Source organism: Theropithecus gelada, chromosome 13 (assembly GCF_003255815.1).
Source record: "Theropithecus gelada isolate Dixy chromosome 13, Tgel_1.0, whole genome shotgun sequence".
Lineage (NCBI taxonomy): Eukaryota > Metazoa > Chordata > Mammalia > Primates > Cercopithecidae > Theropithecus > Theropithecus gelada.
This window is the reverse complement of record NC_037681.1, coordinates 22,307,887-22,326,031: the sequence shown is the minus strand read 5'-3', so window position 1 is coordinate 22,326,031 and position 18,145 is coordinate 22,307,887. Positions and strand designations below refer to the sequence as shown.

General features: G+C 51.9%; 1 protein-coding gene across 10 annotated transcripts in view; it reads left to right on the top strand.

Annotated features, from left to right (window-relative positions):
- MYT1L (myelin transcription factor 1 like) overlaps nucleotides 1-18,145 on the top strand; it is a 526,890-nt gene that overhangs the window by 467,941 nt on the left and 40,804 nt on the right. For all 10 annotated transcript variants that reach the window (XM_025354739.1, XM_025354742.1, XM_025354744.1 and 7 more), the window contains 2 exons: nucleotides 8,729-8,812; nucleotides 10,089-10,310. In XM_025354739.1, the coding sequence (XP_025210524.1) occupies nucleotides 8,729-8,812; nucleotides 10,089-10,310 (306 nt within the window). The remainder of the gene's footprint in view (nucleotides 1-8,728; nucleotides 8,813-10,088; nucleotides 10,311-18,145) is intronic.

Here is an 18,145-nt window from a genome sequence, read left to right as displayed (position 1 = left end):
CAACAGCCAATGCCAAGTTAAGGACAAGAATGTTTCTGAAATAAGACCGACTTAAAGTGAAGTCTCCCCGTATGGGAAACAATGCTGCATCTATCAAATAAATAAACTAAGTTGTACGATATCTGCTCCCCTTCATCTCTCTAAATTTTAGATTATAAAGTAAGCAGTCCAGAAGCAGGTGAGGCCTCCTGCTTTTAACATACTGCTTGCAAGAAAAAAGAAAGAAAGAGAGAAAAGGCAGGAAAGGCAGGAAGGCAGGGGGAGGGGGAAGGGGAGGGGGAGAAAAGGGAAGGGAAGGGAAGGGAAGGGAATGGAAGGGAAGGGAGGGAGAGAGGGAGAGAAAGGAAGCTAGGAGAGTTAAAGAGAGTGTCAGCCATGGATAATTACCCCCCCACCCCCCAGGACAAGGTTGTCTGCACAGAGTCGCTGAGTGAAACCCACTGTCTGTCCCTGAGTGACCAGATCCCGGTGGTCAGAGGAAGGGACCCTCGCCTGACTTGGCTGGCATTTTGGATTAGAAACAGCACTCACAGGATGATTGTTTTGTCATTAAAATCTCACTGAAAGTAATTTGCTCCTGTGCTCACATCCCAGTCATTTGAGAGCTATGTTTAAACAGCACGTGTCTACGAAAAGCACAAATTGTGAATGCCACCAAGGAAAAATGAGGTCTACAACTTGGGAGAGGATTCTTCAGACTCAGTGCCAATGTCTCACGCTCTTGACCCAGATTCCTCAGCCTCTGCAGTGCTGGCATGTGGGGGCAGATGGCTGTTTGCCATGGGGGCCGTCCTCCACACCACGGGACCTGTGCGGCATCCCTGGTCCTCACCCACCAAATGCCAGGAGCATCCACCCATTCATGACAACCAAAGATGCCTGCAGTCATTGCTGAGTGTCCCCTGAGGGGACGACTGCCACAGACCAGGGGCAGCAGAGGCTTATTACATTGATGCAGCTTCACCAGGCAGCACAGAAACAGCCACCACGTTTGGTAGAACAAGAGTGAGTCACGCCATCCAGCAAGACTGCCAGAATTAAATTACTGGTTTAGATTAAATAAAAATTTGTAAAACTCCAATTAAATATACAAAGACAAGAACATACCATGCTGGTCTTTATTTCATCTTAGAAAAGCGACGTCTCGGTCCTATCACATGGCCAGAGCTTCCGGCGTGGCGTAATGTCAGCACCCCGTAAGGTGAACACCTCCTGGTCACTTCGTGTCCAAATGTCTGTTTTTCTTCTCATTTTTTTTGGTGGGGGTTGTCATCATGTAAATTTAGTCATCATGTTGTTTAAACATTTTATTCATTTTACATGTATCTTAGACGGCTAAGTATTAATACAGCACAAACCCATGATTAAAATCTAATCTAAGCTCAAATTTAAGCTACCATCTATGCCTGGAATAAATAATCCCAGGGTAAGTCGATGGAGTTGGAAAGTAAGTGTGATTTGTGTTTGGCGAATCTGAGACCTAGGCAGAGGCCTCTCGGGGTTTTAGCATATTGAAGGTGGAACACCTTGTGACATTACTTGTTCTAGTAACAGCTTCCCTGGCATAGACATCTAAACAGGGCTGAGCACGTTGCTCAGAAGAAAAGTCCCTGCTAAAGGAAGATGGAGGCCCCAGCGAAACAAGTGCAGTTCTGTGTATTTGGCTGCTGAAGACAGACAGAAGCCAACGAGCAAACAAGGAAACTCTCCCAGGTCTGTTGGCTCTTGGTGGCCAGAAATGCAAGTAGAAGGAACTTCTTTTCATGTTAATCTTCTATTGTCTGTTTCCCAGGAACAGGAAGATAATGTTACGTATAGGCAAACTTCACTTAGATGATGATTCACTGGCCGCCTTTTTCCCTCAATCGTGCCATAATTCAAGGTAGTTGTGTGAGTTCAAGGCATCCTCCTCCCGCACTGTGGGCTGTTGTGAGAGGGAAAGTCACCAAACAATGATCCTGCATGTGTTCAGAGCACAGATCTGCCTCGCGCATCTGTGGTGTCTGGAATTCTCCCTCCGGCTCCCAGGACAAAAGCACACACTCCAATTCTGTCTGCAGTTGCAGAGTATTCCCAGCTCCCTTCTGAGAGAAAAGTGAGGCCAAGCCCTGGCCTTCTGCTGGGCCCGTTCTGGGAACTTAGGCAAGGAGCTGTCCTCCACCATCTCCATGGATGCGCTGAGAATTAGCAATTTCATTAACTTTTGAATTTGCGGAAACTGTGAGGGGCCAGGAGATACAGTAGCAGAGCTGCACTCGAGCCCATGTCATCTGACTCCAAGTCCCACCTCCAGGCAGCCCCACAGGCCTAGGATGGCCCTGGAGAAAGTGTGTGTGCCTAAACCACCTGGAGAAGGTGGGGTTGTACCTGCCTCTTAGCGGTGGTGTTTTCCGGCCTCCACATAGCATCCGAAATGTCCCTAAGTCCATTTCAACAAATGTTCATTGACTGTGATGTTCTATCAATCCTCTATCTGCTGCTTTGCTGACTCTCTGTCCTCAGTGAACAGAGGCCCTGTTGACCATATGCCTACAAAGTCTTCCACATCATTCACAGTCATCCACGGGGCTCCTCTTCATACTCTCGTTTTCAAACTAACAGCCTGTTTCTTAAGTGTGTCCTCAAAATCCTGTTTTCCAGACACCTTTGCTCTTTTCTCCGACCACCGCCCACAGGCCCTCTCCTTCACCTATAGTCTCCGGGTCCTGCCAGACAGGCCTGCCCAGGGGTGCTCCTCATTCTCTCTGTCCAGCCATCCCACATGCCTTTTTCATAGGATCAGGCAAGCAGCAAGAGCTCCAAAGGCCCTGAAGTTGTTCCAACGCAGAAGTCAAGTCCACATTTTCCACAAATGATGATGCTCCAGGAATCCGACTCCCACTAGAGCAGCCTGTGGCCTCTACAGTTCCTGAATGGCATCTAATCACAAAAGAACATTTACTGGGCACCTGCTACATACCAGAAATTACAGTGAGCATTTTACATGTATCATCTCAGCATCCTATGAGATTATTGGTATCCTGACTGCAAATGAAGGTGCGTGGGCACGGAGATGCTCGGCTGCCCGTCTTGTCAGCGCCTGCACTCACCCGGAGCACTTCCCCTCTGCTCTTTTACCATAATGCGCAAAATTGAAGCCTCCAGCATGGCAGTCAAATGGCCGGACAGTGTCTGCCCATGCCACCCAGTGTGCTGTGGGGACTTTAAACAGGGACCCCAAAGGCCTTACCTGCTGTGAAATGAAGACATCACCAGGTCCTGAAGAAGACAGTGAAGAAACAGGCTTGATGTCATGCAGAAGAGCCAGGAGCAAGTCTGCCTTGGAGGGTCTCAGGTCCTGCTGCCCAAATCCGGAGAGGCGGCTCCTCACCAGGGAGCCTCGGGAACCTTGGAAGGCGGTGCTGGTGCAACCCTGTCAGGATCTGCTCTCACACAGGTGCAAAGCTGTTTAGTCAGAGGGTCAGGAGGGTCACAGGATCCACTCTCATGCCTGGCACAGAGCCGTTTCACCAGAGGGTCGGTGAAGTCTGTGTTCTGCCCCGGGCTCTGGGCCAGACAGCCACTCTAGCACCACTTTGGCCTGGAGGCCACGAGGTTCACTGCCCTTGACCACATGTCTCCCGGGATCCCAAATCCTCCAGTTTCTCATAATCCTGCACTCACCTGTTGTTGGCCCTTGCTCGCTGGAGCTATCCGTGTGCTCTGTCCGTGTGCTTACGCTGGAGCTGTCCGTGTGCTCTGTCCGTGTGCTTCGTCTGTGTGCTCTGTCCGTGTGCTTACGCTGGAGCTGTCCGTGTGCTCTGTCCGTGTGCGTACCCCCAGCCTTTCCCTCCCCCAGAGAACACAGGGCTCTGAAGTGTTTATAGCATTTCCAACATTTACAAAGTTCCAGATAAAGATGTGGACATAGCATGAGCCCCTGTGAATTGTGGAAAACAGTTTCTGTCTAGGAAATTGTTAATCGTTTAAACGTAATCCCAAATGTCAGTGTGGAATTCCAGAAACTTAGTAAATTAGTAAATATCTGTTTGAGTATGTAATCTGTCCCCGAGGCAAAGGAACAGCAATAACTAAGGCGTTCCTAGCCTCGAGGTACAGGTAGTTAGGAGGAAAGACATAAAAGCTAACCAGCCTGGGGCACTCCAGCACATTCCTGCACATTTAAGGGAAACCAAGATGGGCTCCAAGAGGACGCACACTCAGGGCAGTGGCCTTGGGGCCTCCAGGCCGGGATGGCACTAGGGTGGGAATCTGACCTGAAAGATACTTTTCAAACATGTCTGTACTTATCAAAGCCTAAAGATAATGAGTAAGTCATGTCTTAATTCTGACGAGGCAGGGTGAGTCGGAGCCCAGGACAGAGAAGGCGATGCTGAGCCACGGCGCGATGGATGGGGAGGGTCTCTAGGAGGTTGAGCAGAAAAGGATATTCCAAGCAAGGGAACAGCATTAGAGAACGTCTTATGACACCAACATTAATGCACATTTGACAGTGAATAATTCAGTTTGGCAACAGTTTCAGGTCTAAGCCTATGGGAGCAGCTACAAATGGAGCTTGCTTTAGGAGTCCAGTTGAATTCAGTGTGAGGGGGTTAAACTTTATTTGCTGGAAAATGGATATTCACCCAAGTGCAGGCTTAGCTTTTAGCCTAGAGAGCAGGCTGCTGAGAGACGGGAGGTACCAAGAGCACACTTGGGCGGTGACGGTGACAGCCGGGAGAAGAGCTGGTGCAGGTGAGGAGAGCGGCAATGGGGCCATGACCAGCAGGGTCAGGAGTGGGAGGGGCCCCTGGGGAAGAAGGCAGGCACTAAAGAGGGAGGGCCTGGGATGCAGCAAGCACCCAGGGGACATAATCCTCTGACATATAGAAGTCCACCAGGAGGAGTGTGCTTTAGAGTCTGTCTAAACACATTAACTTTGGGATTCTTATGATATATTCAGGTAAGCAAAGGAGGAAGGATGAGAGGAAAAAAACAGCTTTCAGGGTCATCAGCAGATGAGCTGTTCCAACTCATGCACGAAAAGAAAACGACCCTTTCAAAAACGGAAGATGGTGGCTGGGCGCAGTGGTAGCTCACGCCTGTAATCCCAGCACTGCGGAAGTCTGAGGCAGGCAGATCGCTTGAGGCCAGGAGTTCGAGATCAGCCAGCATGACAAAACCTCGTCTCTACTGAAAATACAAAAAGTATACAGGTGTAGTAGTGCAAGTCCGTAATCCCAGCTACTTAGGAGGCTGAGGCAGGAGAATCATTTGAACCTGGGAGGCGGAGGCTTCAGTGAGCTGAGATCATGCCCCTGCACCACTCCAGCCTGGGCAACAGAGCAAGAGACTCTGTCTCAAAAAAAAAAAAAAAAAAAAGAAGATGGATCCAAATCCTAAGAAAAGAGCTGTGGATGTGAGCCCTGAGCAGAACATGGAGCCGTAGCTCTGACGCCCAGGAAAGGAGTGACTGCTCCCCTCCCTCCAGGGCTTGCGAAGGGCCCACAAGTGAATCCCTATGTTTCTAAAATTTGGAAGGAGAAAATGCGGGGAGTGACGTTTTGTTAGGTTCAAATCTGGGCCCTAAAGAAGGGATCACAAGTGCAGACAAAGGTGAAAGTCAGGATGTAAAATCACAGAGCTCCTTCTCTGTGCCAAGCATTGTATGTATCATGTTATCACTTTCAGTTTTCACAGCCGATGACACAGGTATTTCTGCCCCAAAATACAGACAAGGAAGCTGAAGCACAGACACTCGGGCTACGTCTGCACAGCCCATACATAGCATCGCCTCTTCCTTCTCTCCCTCAGCGCAACGCCTGGAAGAAGTGGCCGCTGAGATCCTTCTCACAAATAGTCATTCTGTAGAGAATCTCCACTCTGGGGTCCGTAGCAAGTACTGACTTTCCATCCTATGTTGTAAGCTGATAAGGGGAGTTTTAAATACTGAACAAGTTCTAATTCCATCGCTCCTAGAGTTCTAGTGCTTAGTGGGTGGGTAGGGAAACGTTCCCTTGTTTTCATCACACATGAAAAGTAGCAAGAAGTAAGCAGTATAAAGGTGCCAGCCATGCACTAAGATGCTACAGTGAGAACAGGGGGCCGCTGGGGGCCCTGGACTTCTGTGGGTGTTCGGTGCTGAAGGGGAGGCTAGGTCCTGCTGTCCTAGGGATGGAACAGAGGCCCTGGGCTATGGTGCGTGGAAGAGGACCCTGTGGGGCACAGGCACTGAACTACCCATCAAGTGAGTGGGGGCAGGTAAAGACCACGCCTGTCCATGCGCAGGCTTCTCACAGGTGCCCTCGGCCAGCGCCCCAGAAGGAGACCACAGGGCCTCTTCTCACCCACAGACATGGCTTTCCGATACGGGCTCCTGAGCCCCAGAGCTGGCATTCTAGGAGTCTAGAGCAGCCCCCGTGCCAAGGCCAAGGCTTCCTGGAGGCCACCGCATTGTTGGAGCCAAATCTTGTTGTTTTTGAGGATTTGTTCTGTTTGGTTTTGCTTTGCCCTCAGCCCAGGCCTCCATGGTGGCCAAGAGCTGTCCCTGGCCCTCAGGTCTGCAGGGAGTGACTCAGGGACAGGGCAGCGGGCAGGGCCTAAGGGAGCCCAGCCTCTGTGGTGGGGTCAGGGACTGGGCTTGCCCCACAGGAATCCTACATCTGGGGAGATGGGATCCTGGGTAGGACTCCATAATTCTCCCTGGGTAAGACACTTTAATTGTCCCTGGGTAGGGTACTGTAATTCTCCCCTTCTTTCCTCTTTTCTTCATTCATGTGTTGATTCACCCGCTCCGTGCAAGGCTTTGGGCTAGGAATTGGGGAACCGCGGACAAACACTTGCATGGTTTATACTCCCAGGAATCGCCTCTCAGAGGAGCCTGTAGAGGACAGAACCGTGTGAGCCTGCAGCGGTCGCATTGTGAAGACAGCCAGGCCCAGGCCTCTTGCAGGATGCAGAGGCCACGCAGCTGGGAACGCGCCACAGATAAGGCAGGGACATCGGTCAGTCCGAAGGATGGAGGCAAGGGTTGCAGGGAGAGCCCAGCAAGGACAGCGGGGCCTGTGGGCAGGAGAGGGGCCTACATGGCTGCAGGGCCAGGCCTCGAGGAGCCAACGAGCCGTGTGGAGGAACTCGGGTCCCCCTGAGGAAGTGAAGAGCCTCGGATGATGCTAAAGGCTGGCCTGGAGGTGATCCCAGCCAGGGGGCCTGCACTAGCACTGCTGGAAGCGGAAGCACCTGGAAGCGGAAGCCCCTGGAAGCGGAAGCTGGACAGATGGGGAGAGGCCTTGGGTGTGACATCAACGGAACCTGAGGGAAGCAAAACCCAGCAAGGACACACTCAGTCTGCTGGCCTGGGGCTTTGGGTTGGTGACGTGGACGATGAGTCTAATTTGGGGGCATCCGAGCAGCTTTGCAGCGTCAAGGGGGTGCAGGGGTGGACCTGAAGTCAACCCACGCTGGCCTCAGAGCCCCAGCGACCTGCAGGCAAGTCAGGAGCCAGAGGCTGGGGCGGGGGCGGAGGAGGCCTCTGTAGGAACAGGGAAAGGTCGGGGGAAGCACAGACGGGCCCCTCTCTCCAGATTCCGCCTGTAGGAAGGCAGGGAGAAGAAAGGCCCCAGCAGGCAGCGAGCTCAAGCGCCCTCGCCTCTTCTTTCCTCTTCCTGTGAAGAGCCAGACGGGGGAAGGAGCAGAGGGATTGCCCGCTGGGTCCAGGAGCTGGGGCAGCAGGGGCCTGGAGTGAAGGCGCTGTGGGGCCTGACAACCTCTTTCCTGCCCAGACCCAAACCTCGAACCCTCCGCCACCCGCCTGTGCTGAGGGGCTGCCCCCACCTGAAGAGGGAGGAGGACGGCCAAGGCCTGGGAGGCGGGATGGAGCCTGTCTTTAGGGGAGTGGGCACTTCCTCCTGGGAATCTGCATGTTTCCAAGAATCAGAACTTACCAGGAAAACTATCCCGGAGCTCAGGAAAGCCAGGGAGAAGCGTGGCCTCCCTCCTGGACCCACCCATATGCCAGCACCAGGGCTGCCATTTCCACAGGACCCAATGGCATGGCAGAAGATTACCCAATTTCTGGTTCTTCAATTCTTTTCCAAAAATCCCACTTATTTTATTTATTATTGTATGTGGTGTGTATGTGTGTGTATTTTTCTGTTCCAGCTGAAAAAATTCCCTTTACAAGCATGTCCAAAGCTTCTGTACCCAAGGCTGAAAACTAAATAAAATAAGCATGTCCAGCTCCTCCTCTCCCATCTGCAGGCACAACCCGAAGCCTGGAATAAGTCACTAGCCCATCACTGTCTCCCAAGACACGAACCTGAGATGGAAGTGCTTGGGAAGCTGCTGTGAGAGACAGAGCCCCCAAGAATGAGGCTGGGAGGCTGTTTTCCTCAGTCATGTTCACCCCCGACATGCACACGTCCATGTGCACTCGCTCACTCTCTGTCAACAAAACCTCCCCCAGCATCTTTCCTGGTGACTCCCGACTGCTTCTGCCCTCTCCCAGTGAACCAGTTTCCCTCCCGTTCACAGCATCCTAGCCCACCCCAGTCTCCCAGCTTTCTTGAAAGGGGACTGACGGTGCCTAAAGCCTTGGAGAGGACACAGGGAAAGAACTCTGCTCCTGAATCTTGACTGTGTACCCAGAAGCACAGGTTTCCGGAAAGAATCGAGTCACAGCCTCATCAGTTAAGAAAGCTTGCTGGAATCAACGGTGCGGGGTGGTTTCTGAAACGTGTTTCTTATTTAGCCTTTCAGGTTGCCCGAGAGCAAAGAAAAGCGGTATCAGGATAGCACAGAGCAAAGAAGATAAGGAAGATCAAGAGCCCATCAGGTACGAGCACCAGTGGGGCTGAGAACCGTAGCAGGGCTGCCGTGTGGGGATGAGTCATTCAAGCAAAGCACATCTGCTGATTGGCTGAAAAGTTACAGGGGCTGTCCAGCAGTAAGCTGATATCCGTCAATCTGAGGTTCCAGGTAACCCAAATCACCCTCAAAAACACCTTTCCTCTCTGCTTGGTGGGGAAAGCAGCTGAATTATTGGGAACGGCAGATTGGTGAACGCTCCTGAAAGTACTAAATACAACACCACAAGCGAATGCTTCACTGGTATTCTGGCTTGTAAAAATAGTTTAGTTATACCTGCCTTGCTCTAAAGCAGGGCTTGAGGCCACAGCAGACACTGGGCTCGGGGCCTGTGACGACCGACGGGCTGCCCAAGGGAGTGTTTGTCCCCGTCCCACGTCAGCCACGCCTGGGCCCCAAACACCCACACAGTAAACCTCACTCCACATCTTCAGAAAAAAAATTTTAATTAAAACAGAATCAAAATAAAAGCGTACATTATTCAAATAAATTAAGATTTGTCCAAATAAATAGGTAATGCAAATTCTAGGGAACGCGAACTTTTCTGTTAATAAAAACAAGGCAGGCAAACTCACCACTCAGGACACATGAGGAGCGCTTAGGCCAGGCCCTGCCTCCTTCAGGCGCCTCTGCTGCCCTGGCGTGTGTCTTGGTCCTGCCATTCCCAAGTTCCCAGGAACACACCTGCCCTGTGTCCATGTGCCAGCCTGACTCCAGGAGACTTCCTGAGACGTCTCTACAGCTGAGTATCTTCTCTAGCTGGAAGGGCATTTTAAGGCCTCCAGAAGACACAGCCAGACAAACGTCTTCTAGCCCTTGAGAAAAGCACGAAGCAGCCTCTTTAAAAATAATGCCACGACATCTTATTGACTTTGCATTTTTTCCACCCGAAAAGCCATGGTTCTGTCCCAAAGTGGTGCCTTTTAAATACACGCTTGTATAGCTGCAAGCGGCTGCATGGTCTTTTGTGTGCTGAACCCATCAGTCCCCACAAGGCACATACACTTTGTTCCAGAAAATCCTTCCCTCCGCAGTGGGTCAGGCCTTCTGCGCAGGTGAACTAGTTCAGTCTTCCACTAGGTGGTGGCCTTTAGTGACTTTTCTTTCTATTTTTCTTTTCCTTTTGCCCAGCCAGGAGGGCATGGTTCTTTTCCTCCTCATGCCGGGTTATCCTGACTTTGTTACAGAGACCACCAGCCGATGGTGGCCAGGCAATAAAGTGTGTCCCCTCTGCCTGCCTGCAGGTGTCCGGTCCCCGGGTGCGATGGCCAGGGTCACATCACCGGGAAGTACGCGTCCCATCGCAGTGCCTCCGGGTGCCCCTTGGCGGCCAAGAGGCAGAAAGACGGGTACTTGAATGGCTCCCAGTTCTCCTGGAAGTCGGTCAAGACAGAAGGCATGTCCTGCCCCACGCCAGGGTGCGACGGCTCAGGCCACGTTAGCGGCAGCTTCCTCACACACCGCAGGTGAGTGGCTGCGTCTGTGGGACCCTAGCTGGGATGGTGCCGCCGAGAGCCAACTGGCATGGCTGGTTACGACGGCAGCAGGTGCCAGCTTCTCCCGTCACCTGTGTTTAGAAAGAAAAGGCTGAAAACTATCATATCGACCTAACGAAATTCAAAGGTTTGGGGACAGCATTGAAACACCTTAAACTTACATTAGGGAGCACAGCTTCCTTCAGCCCCATCTATAGATGACCACAACAGCTTTCCATTTTTAAAATTAGAATCCACAGTAAGATATAGATTTTCATTTTAGACATGCACATGAATATCTTAAGATTTAGTTACTTATTTCACCTGAAATTCACAGGCAGGCCTCACTGGGGGAAAGAGGATAGCGTTTGGCACGGTGGCTCCTGGTGAATGCCTGCGCCAAAGATGCATGAGAAAATTCCCAAAAGAGCCAATCAACCTCATTCATTTTTATTTGCTTCATCTAAAAAGAAATACAAGCAGTTAGATTATCTTAGGAGAGGCCCGTTCTGTGCAGTCAGATGGTGCAGTCGGTCCCTCTGTGGGGAGTGAAGACCGGGGTGGGACCTGTCTCCACGGCTGACGGCTCCCCTTACACTCGGCGTCCCCCAGCTTCCTTGAGGAGGCGGAGGGGAAGATACAAACATCACACGTAGATGTGAAGGTCGTGCCCTTTGGGGAGATTTGCAGTGGTTTCCTTTCTGCTGCCCTATGTGCCACTTTCTACGAAGATCACACCTGCGCCTCAAATCCATCTCAAACACAGCGTGAACAAAGCTGGGTATGCAGATTACAGGAATAATGGCACGTTCAGTAATAGGTGACTCTGATCCTTAAAGAAATGTTAAGGAAGATTTTTTTTAATTATTAAAGAAATGCCTGCTCAAGTAGAAAATTCAAACAATATAAATTGGTTTAAAGAGAAAAATTGGCCGGGCACAGTGGCTCATGCCTTTGAGAGGCTGAGCACTTTGAGAGGCTGAGGCAGGCAGATCACCTGAGGTCAGGAGTTTGAGACAGCCTGGCTGGCATAGTGAAACCATGTCTCTATTAAAAATACAAAAATTAACTGGGCGTGGTGGCTGGCACCTGTAATCCCAGCTACTCGGGAGACTGAGGCAGGAGAATCACTTGAACCCGGGAGGCGGAGGTTGCAGTGAGCCAACATTGCACCCCTGCACTCCAGCCTGGGCAACAGAGCAAGACTCTGTGTCATACAAAAAAAAAAAATTGAGAGAGAGAGAGAGAGAGAAAGAAATTGAATGTCCTTTCCCGGACCTGATCTCTCAACTCCCTTCTCAAAGGCAGGCAGTTCCTGTCTTCTCTGGAACTGAAAAGCACCCCTATTTATACACATGGATCTCAGTGTCTCCCAGAACCCTGCATGAGGACAGGGGCCTCGGCTGCCCACCAGGACCACCCAGGGCCCAGAAGACGGGGCATTCCTCGTTAGGTGCATGGAACCCCAGGGTATCACAGAGCCACGTCACCCTCCCCAGAGAGCCTGCTGCCGTGCGTGCCGCCCGGTGTCCTGTCCAGGTTTGATTGTTACAAAGAACTCCACGTGAACGTCCTTCCACACACAATCCATGTCCTTGTGCAAGCAGATCTTCAGGATATATTCCTGGAAACAAGAATGCTAGCTTTAAAATTTTGACAGATTGTGCCAAAATGCCCTCCAAAAAAGTGTCTACTTTCCCAAATCTTTCACCATTAATAAAATGTTTAAAAATTTTGTAAAAACCCTGCCCATTTGACCTATGAGTAAGGGCTTGTATGTTTTGCTGGCCTGACACAGACGAAAACAGTTCCATCCTCTCACGTGAGCATTTCTGCACTCCAGGGGGGGCACTGGTTCAGAGCTGCCTCTGCAGAGCCTGGTGCTTTAGCTTTCCTCCTGCTGAGACTTTGCCCATTTGATTTAAGCAGCAAATACCAGGTGCCAGATAAGTGCTGTTCCCTCCCACTCCCCAGCCTCTGGTTGCATTGCATGTTAGGGCCAGAGGACAGCCCTCCACCAAGAACTCTGTGCTGCCGCTTGTTCCATGGGGGAGGCTTAGAGCTCGGGAGCCACTGAAGTGGGAAGCAGGACCCCGCCCCAGGTCACCCCTTCCCAAATGCCAGGAGTGAATTTCTGCAGCTAGAACCTCACCCACACACCTCTGTCTACTCTGCTGCCAGCCTCACCTCAATTTCCACCCTTCCCTGTTTCTTTTCTCCAAAGGGAGCCTCTTCCCCAGGATCCCGGGCACAGAGTGAGAGCATGTTGAGATGCATGCACTGGCCTCGACAAGCTGATGGAATCTTGGGGAACAGGCTGGTGGAATCTTGGGGAGCAGCCTGATGGAATCTTGGGGTACAAGCTGATGGAATATTGAGTGCAGGCTGATGGAACGTTGGGGTACAGGCTGATGGAATGTTGGGGCACAGGCTGATGGAATGTTGGGATGCAGGCTGATGGAACATTGGGGTACAGGCTGATGGAACGTTGGGGTACAGGCTGATGGAATGTTGGGGGCAGGTTGATGGAATCTTGGGGTTCAGGCTGATGGAATCTTGAGGCACAGGCTGATGGAATCTTGGTGGCAGGTTGATGGAATCTTGGGGTGCAGGCTGGTAGAATTTGGGGGCACAAGCTGATGGAATCTTGGGGCCCAGGCCACATTAGTGAGTAAAATCACAGCTTACAGGCTCATGTTACTCAGAGAATTTGCAATGCTGGAAGCTCCCATCTCTAGAAAGCTGTATGCCTCTCACTTCACTCCCACCTGGTGGCCACCCACCCTTGCCCAGGGCTCAGAGCCTCCTCTTTCAGGATCCCAGGTCCCTGGAGGGCGCACAGAAGTCCAGGCATGATAGAAATGACTCCAGCTGCCCATGCCCCACCTACCCTGCAGGGCCACAGCTTGATGGGAGAGGCCACAGGCTCCAGGCCCAGGTATCAGTATTCACGTGCGGGGTGTGGAGGTGGAAATGTCAGCGTGCTAGGCAGCTCTTGCTACAGCCCTGCCGTGGGCTGGCTGAGCTGCACGGAAATGTTGACACTCCTCCATTTTACTAAAAGGCACCATCAGAACTCTCTGAACTGCTGGCTTCAGCCACCTCCGAGGAGGAAAGGGGACCTCCCTGTGTGTCACAGGGCTCTGGGCGTGTTTGCCCGGCGACCGGCATCCCTGTTTGTGCAGCAAAGGAAAACCCGGGGCAGCAGCACAAGGGGAAAAGGGGCAGTCCAGGCCTGAGCACGGCGGACCTGGGTTCTGTTCTGTTCTGTTTTTATAGTTGTAGTAAAATATTAACACACTCATCTTTAGGTGTATGATTCAGTAGTGTTAGGTATACAGATGGTCCTCAACTTACAATTTTTCGATCTTACAATGGTGCAAGAGCAATATACACTTGGTAGAAATGGCACTTTGAGTATCCACGCAACCATTCTTTTTCACTTGCATATGGTATTCAATAAATTACATGAGATATTCAACACTTTTGTATAACTAGGCCTTGTGTAAGTTGACTCTGCCCAGCTGTGGACTGATGTAAGTGTTCTGAGTGCGTTTAAGGTGGGCTAGGCTAAGCTATGATGTTGAGTCAGTACAATTAGTAAATGCATTTTTGACTTAAAATATTTTCAAGATACAGTATTTTCAACTTAAGATGGCTATATGGGGATGCTGACCCCATGGTATTCGAGGAGTACCTGTATCCATCCCCGTGGTATGTGGAGGAGTACCTGTGTCCATCCCCGTGGTATGTCGAGGAGTACCTGTGTCCATCCCCGTGGCATGTGGAGGAGTACCTGTGTCCATCCCCGTGGTATGTGGAGGAGTACCTGTATGCATCCCCGTGGTATGTCGAGGAGTACCTGTATCCATCCACGTGGCATGTGGAGGAGTACCTGTATGCATCCCCATGGTATGTCGAGGAGTACCTGTATCCATCCACGTGGCATGTGGAGGAGTACCTGTATGCATCCCCATGGTATGTCGAGGAGTACCTGTATTCACGCTGTTGTGAAGCTGATCTCTCCAACTCTTCCGTCTCCATCGAGACCCTGTCTCCATTCAACACTGACTCCCCCTTCCTCAGCTGCCTGGCCCCTGCACCCACACTGCGCTTTCTGCCTCTATGAATCTGACACTTCTGGGGACCTCCTATAAGTAGAATCCCACGGGGTTTGCTTTTTTGTGACCGCCTTATTTCACGGAGTCCATGTCCTCAAGCACATGAGCTTGAGGGCTTGTAGCACGTGTCCGAGCTTCCTTCCCTTTTAAGACTGAATAATATTCCATCATGTGTTGACCATGGTTTTTCTCTGTTGATCAAATCTTCATCAATTATATTAGACAGGCAGAATATTATTTTCTGAAAGTGTAAAAATATTAATACCCAGCAAGAACACAGCTAAGCGCACAGAAATACACGCATTAGAAAGCCTCAGACATTTCTGTTTCCTCGGAAGCCCTGGCCTTGCCCAGACTGCCGGGACTGCCTGGCGGTTTTCCCAAACCTTCCAGGGCTTGGGCTAGCAGAAGCGTCCCACAAAGCCCCCGCGGACACGTCAAGATTGGAGTTTGGAGGGCCCTTGTACATCCCACCCGCTATGCAAACGAAGCAGCGGTTAGAAGCAGCAGCAAAAAAAGATTGAAACAGAAGCTGCCTGTTTTATTTCTCTTTTCCCCCAAACCGTGACAGTCTAGCCAGATGATGAAGAACTGCTTTCAAGCAGGTGCCAAAATATAAACAGTAGAGGAAGCAGGAACCAATGTCCATGGTTTGGGGCCCTGCTCACACGCCCAGCCCACTCCTGGGTCTCAGACCTGACAGGAGCCCCTGGTCACCCACCCCATTTGCTGTGAAATCGTTTCCACTTCACTTCACGGTGGGTCCTGGCACGGCCGCTGTTCTTTCTGTGTTGAGGGTTAGGCAGGAAGGCTCCTTTGCCTGAGCCTGTTCCCTGAGCTGAGTCATGTCTGAGAAAAGCAGAACTGATGTAAGAGAAATAGAAAACGTTTTATCTTTAGGGTTGGCCAGGTCTTTCTAGAAAAGCAATGTCTAAGATTAAAAGTCAAGGCCCCATCCTGGCTCCTGGGCGCGTGCATACGTGGTGCCATGACCTTTGGGGCAGATGCCATGTTGTGGTTGTAAAAGCAGCTATGACGAGACCCTCAGGTCAGGCGTAAAGGCCAATCCCTCCCATAAATGAGGGGGAGAACCGGAGGCACATGGAGAAGCCCAGGACGGAGGAGGCAGGGACAATTCCACCACAACAGAAGTCGGGTAGAAAATGCTGATTTTATACATGAGGAAGTGGCAGAGCGGACGGCTTAGGACGGGAGGGTGTCCTCAGTCCCAGTGAACACAGACTGAGGACAGTACCAGGCCATGACCAGGGACCATTCGGCCCATGCAGACCCCCAGCAAGGATTCTGGACAGGTGCTAAGGCCGAGCCACACAGCAGAAGTGGCAGAGCCTAGAGTGGTGATGGTGGGTGAGACCTAACACTCACTGCCTGAGGGAACAGACTCACGTAAAGCCTCGGATGCGGGCACTAGGGCGAGGCCAACCACGGATGCAGTGCCACCGGCGCACACTGTGGGGGACACTGGCTTTAGACTCAGAGGAATCTGAGGAGGCTTCCTAGGACTTGAGACCCTTGGGGTCTGTGCTGGAGGAGAGCTCAACCTGCAGCTCACCCTCCCCTAAGCCCCCAACAGACGTGTCATTCATTCAGCTCATTGCGCCGACACAGACAGACATGCCTCCACCGGCATCACTGATCTCCGGCCAGGTCTGGTTTACAAAGTTGAGTACCACGGCCTGCTCTTTAGAGGAGAGAAGAGACCATGTTTTAGAGAATGCTGTGGACTTGGGTGAAGGAGATTACAGATGCTGCAACATAGTGCCAGGCCAGCCATCAGCATCACAGAGGAGAAATGTCTAGTCCAGATGGGGCAAACAGGCCAGGGCCCTTCAGGAGCCAAGATAGGAGCTGCATTTTGAAGAAAGGCGCAGCTCACCACAGGGAGGAAGGTTACGTCAAGGACTTTAAGTGACTCTTGGAGTCTGGGCTTCGAATGTGCCACCTTGGTGGCTGTGGAGGAGACCTGGAGCGGATGGGCAGGCAGACACGTCAAGCCATTCCCGTGGACCCAAGTGAGGCATGATGAGGGCTGGACCTCCGACTTGAAAGGAAGGACAGATTACAGGACTGCCGAGGAAGTTGAACCAGCAGGGCCTGGTGGGTGAATCCTGGCGGGAGAGGTGGCCCCAACCTCAGCAGCTGCACGGGTGGCAATGCTGGCAGTTGGGAAGATGGAAAGAATGAAGCCTTGACTGCCATGGGGATCTTAGTCTGCTCAGCTGTCACGAAAAAATACCCTGGGCCAGGTGGCTTGAACAACTGACCTCTATCCCCTGTCCTGGGCTGGAAGTCTGAGGTCAGGCTCCAGCTGATCTGGTTTCTGGGGAGGCCTTTCTTCCCGGTCAGCAGACAGGGGCCTTCTCACTGCGTCCTCACAAGGCGGGGAGAGAGCAGGCTCGCTGGTGTCTCCTCTCGTCAGGACTCTGATCCCATCAGATCAGGACCCCACCCCTACAAGACCATTTACGTGAATTATTCCCTTAGAGGCCCCAGCTCCAAACACACCCAGCGGTTAGGACTTCAACACAGGAACCTCGAGGGACACAAATACTCACACCATGAAAGTGGGGAAAGATGGTGATTTCATTTTAAATACGTGAGCTTGAGATTCTGAGATTCTGTGGGACTTTGAGGTGGGAATATCCACCCAACAGCTGGGAACGGGCCTCGGGTGGTGTCTGAGGGAGAGCCGTGTAGGAATCAGGAATCGGCAGCACTAGGTGGGAACACCCACCCGGCAGCTGGGAACGGGCCTCGGGAACTGTCTGAGGGACAGCTGTGTAGGAATCGGGAATCGGCAGCACTCAGGTCACACTTGACCCTGTGGGTTTGCCCTGGGACCAGGGGTCCATGGAGAAGAGCAGCAGCAGAGACACCCCGGGAGATGCACACATTTGTGACAGGTGGAGGCGGAGAGGCCGTGACGAAGATGGAGCTTCACGGTGGTGTTAGGGGCGCCGTGATGTGCAGAAGCTTCCAAAGAAAAGAACATGCACAATACAGGGAAAGTGGCGAGAGGCCGGCGTGGTGCAGAGTTCAAAATGATGCTGGACTCATTTGGGGTATTGGTTGTGGGAATGCAACTGAGGCCTTTTGTGGAGAGTTTAGGGAAAAGATCAGGCACCAAAACCAGAATGAGATAGGACAAGAGTCGGATGGAAAGTTCAGGGGGTCATAGAGGACACGACTAATGGTTCTAGAAACGCAGACCGGACGAGAGGAGAAGAACAATGCTGGCAGTAGCTGGAAAGGCGCGGGAGTGGGCAGGACCTCACGGGCACAGAGAAATGTGGGTCTGGCCTTTGTCTGAAGAGGAAAAAGCCAGGAGGAAGAAATGGGTTAAAGATACAGAAGGCGGCAGGAGGACCAGATGGAGACAGATCTTGGTAGAGGTCAGGAAGCCACAGACAAGCTGGACAAATGTGGATGTAAATGCACTGGGGAGCCGGGGGTCCTCAGAGCAGAGCTCCATTTGGTCCATCTGGACAGGGACTTCATGGGAGTCGTTCACACATGAGTCGGACACCTGAGCGGGGCTGCAGGGCGTGGTGGTGTCTGGGACGCCTTCAGGAGAGGGGATTCCAAGGGAATCACAGCCATGCTAAGGACACACAGGGAATTGGAGACCACGTGTCAGCCACTGGAGGGGAGGGCACACTTTTGTCCCCAACGCTCAGCTGTCAG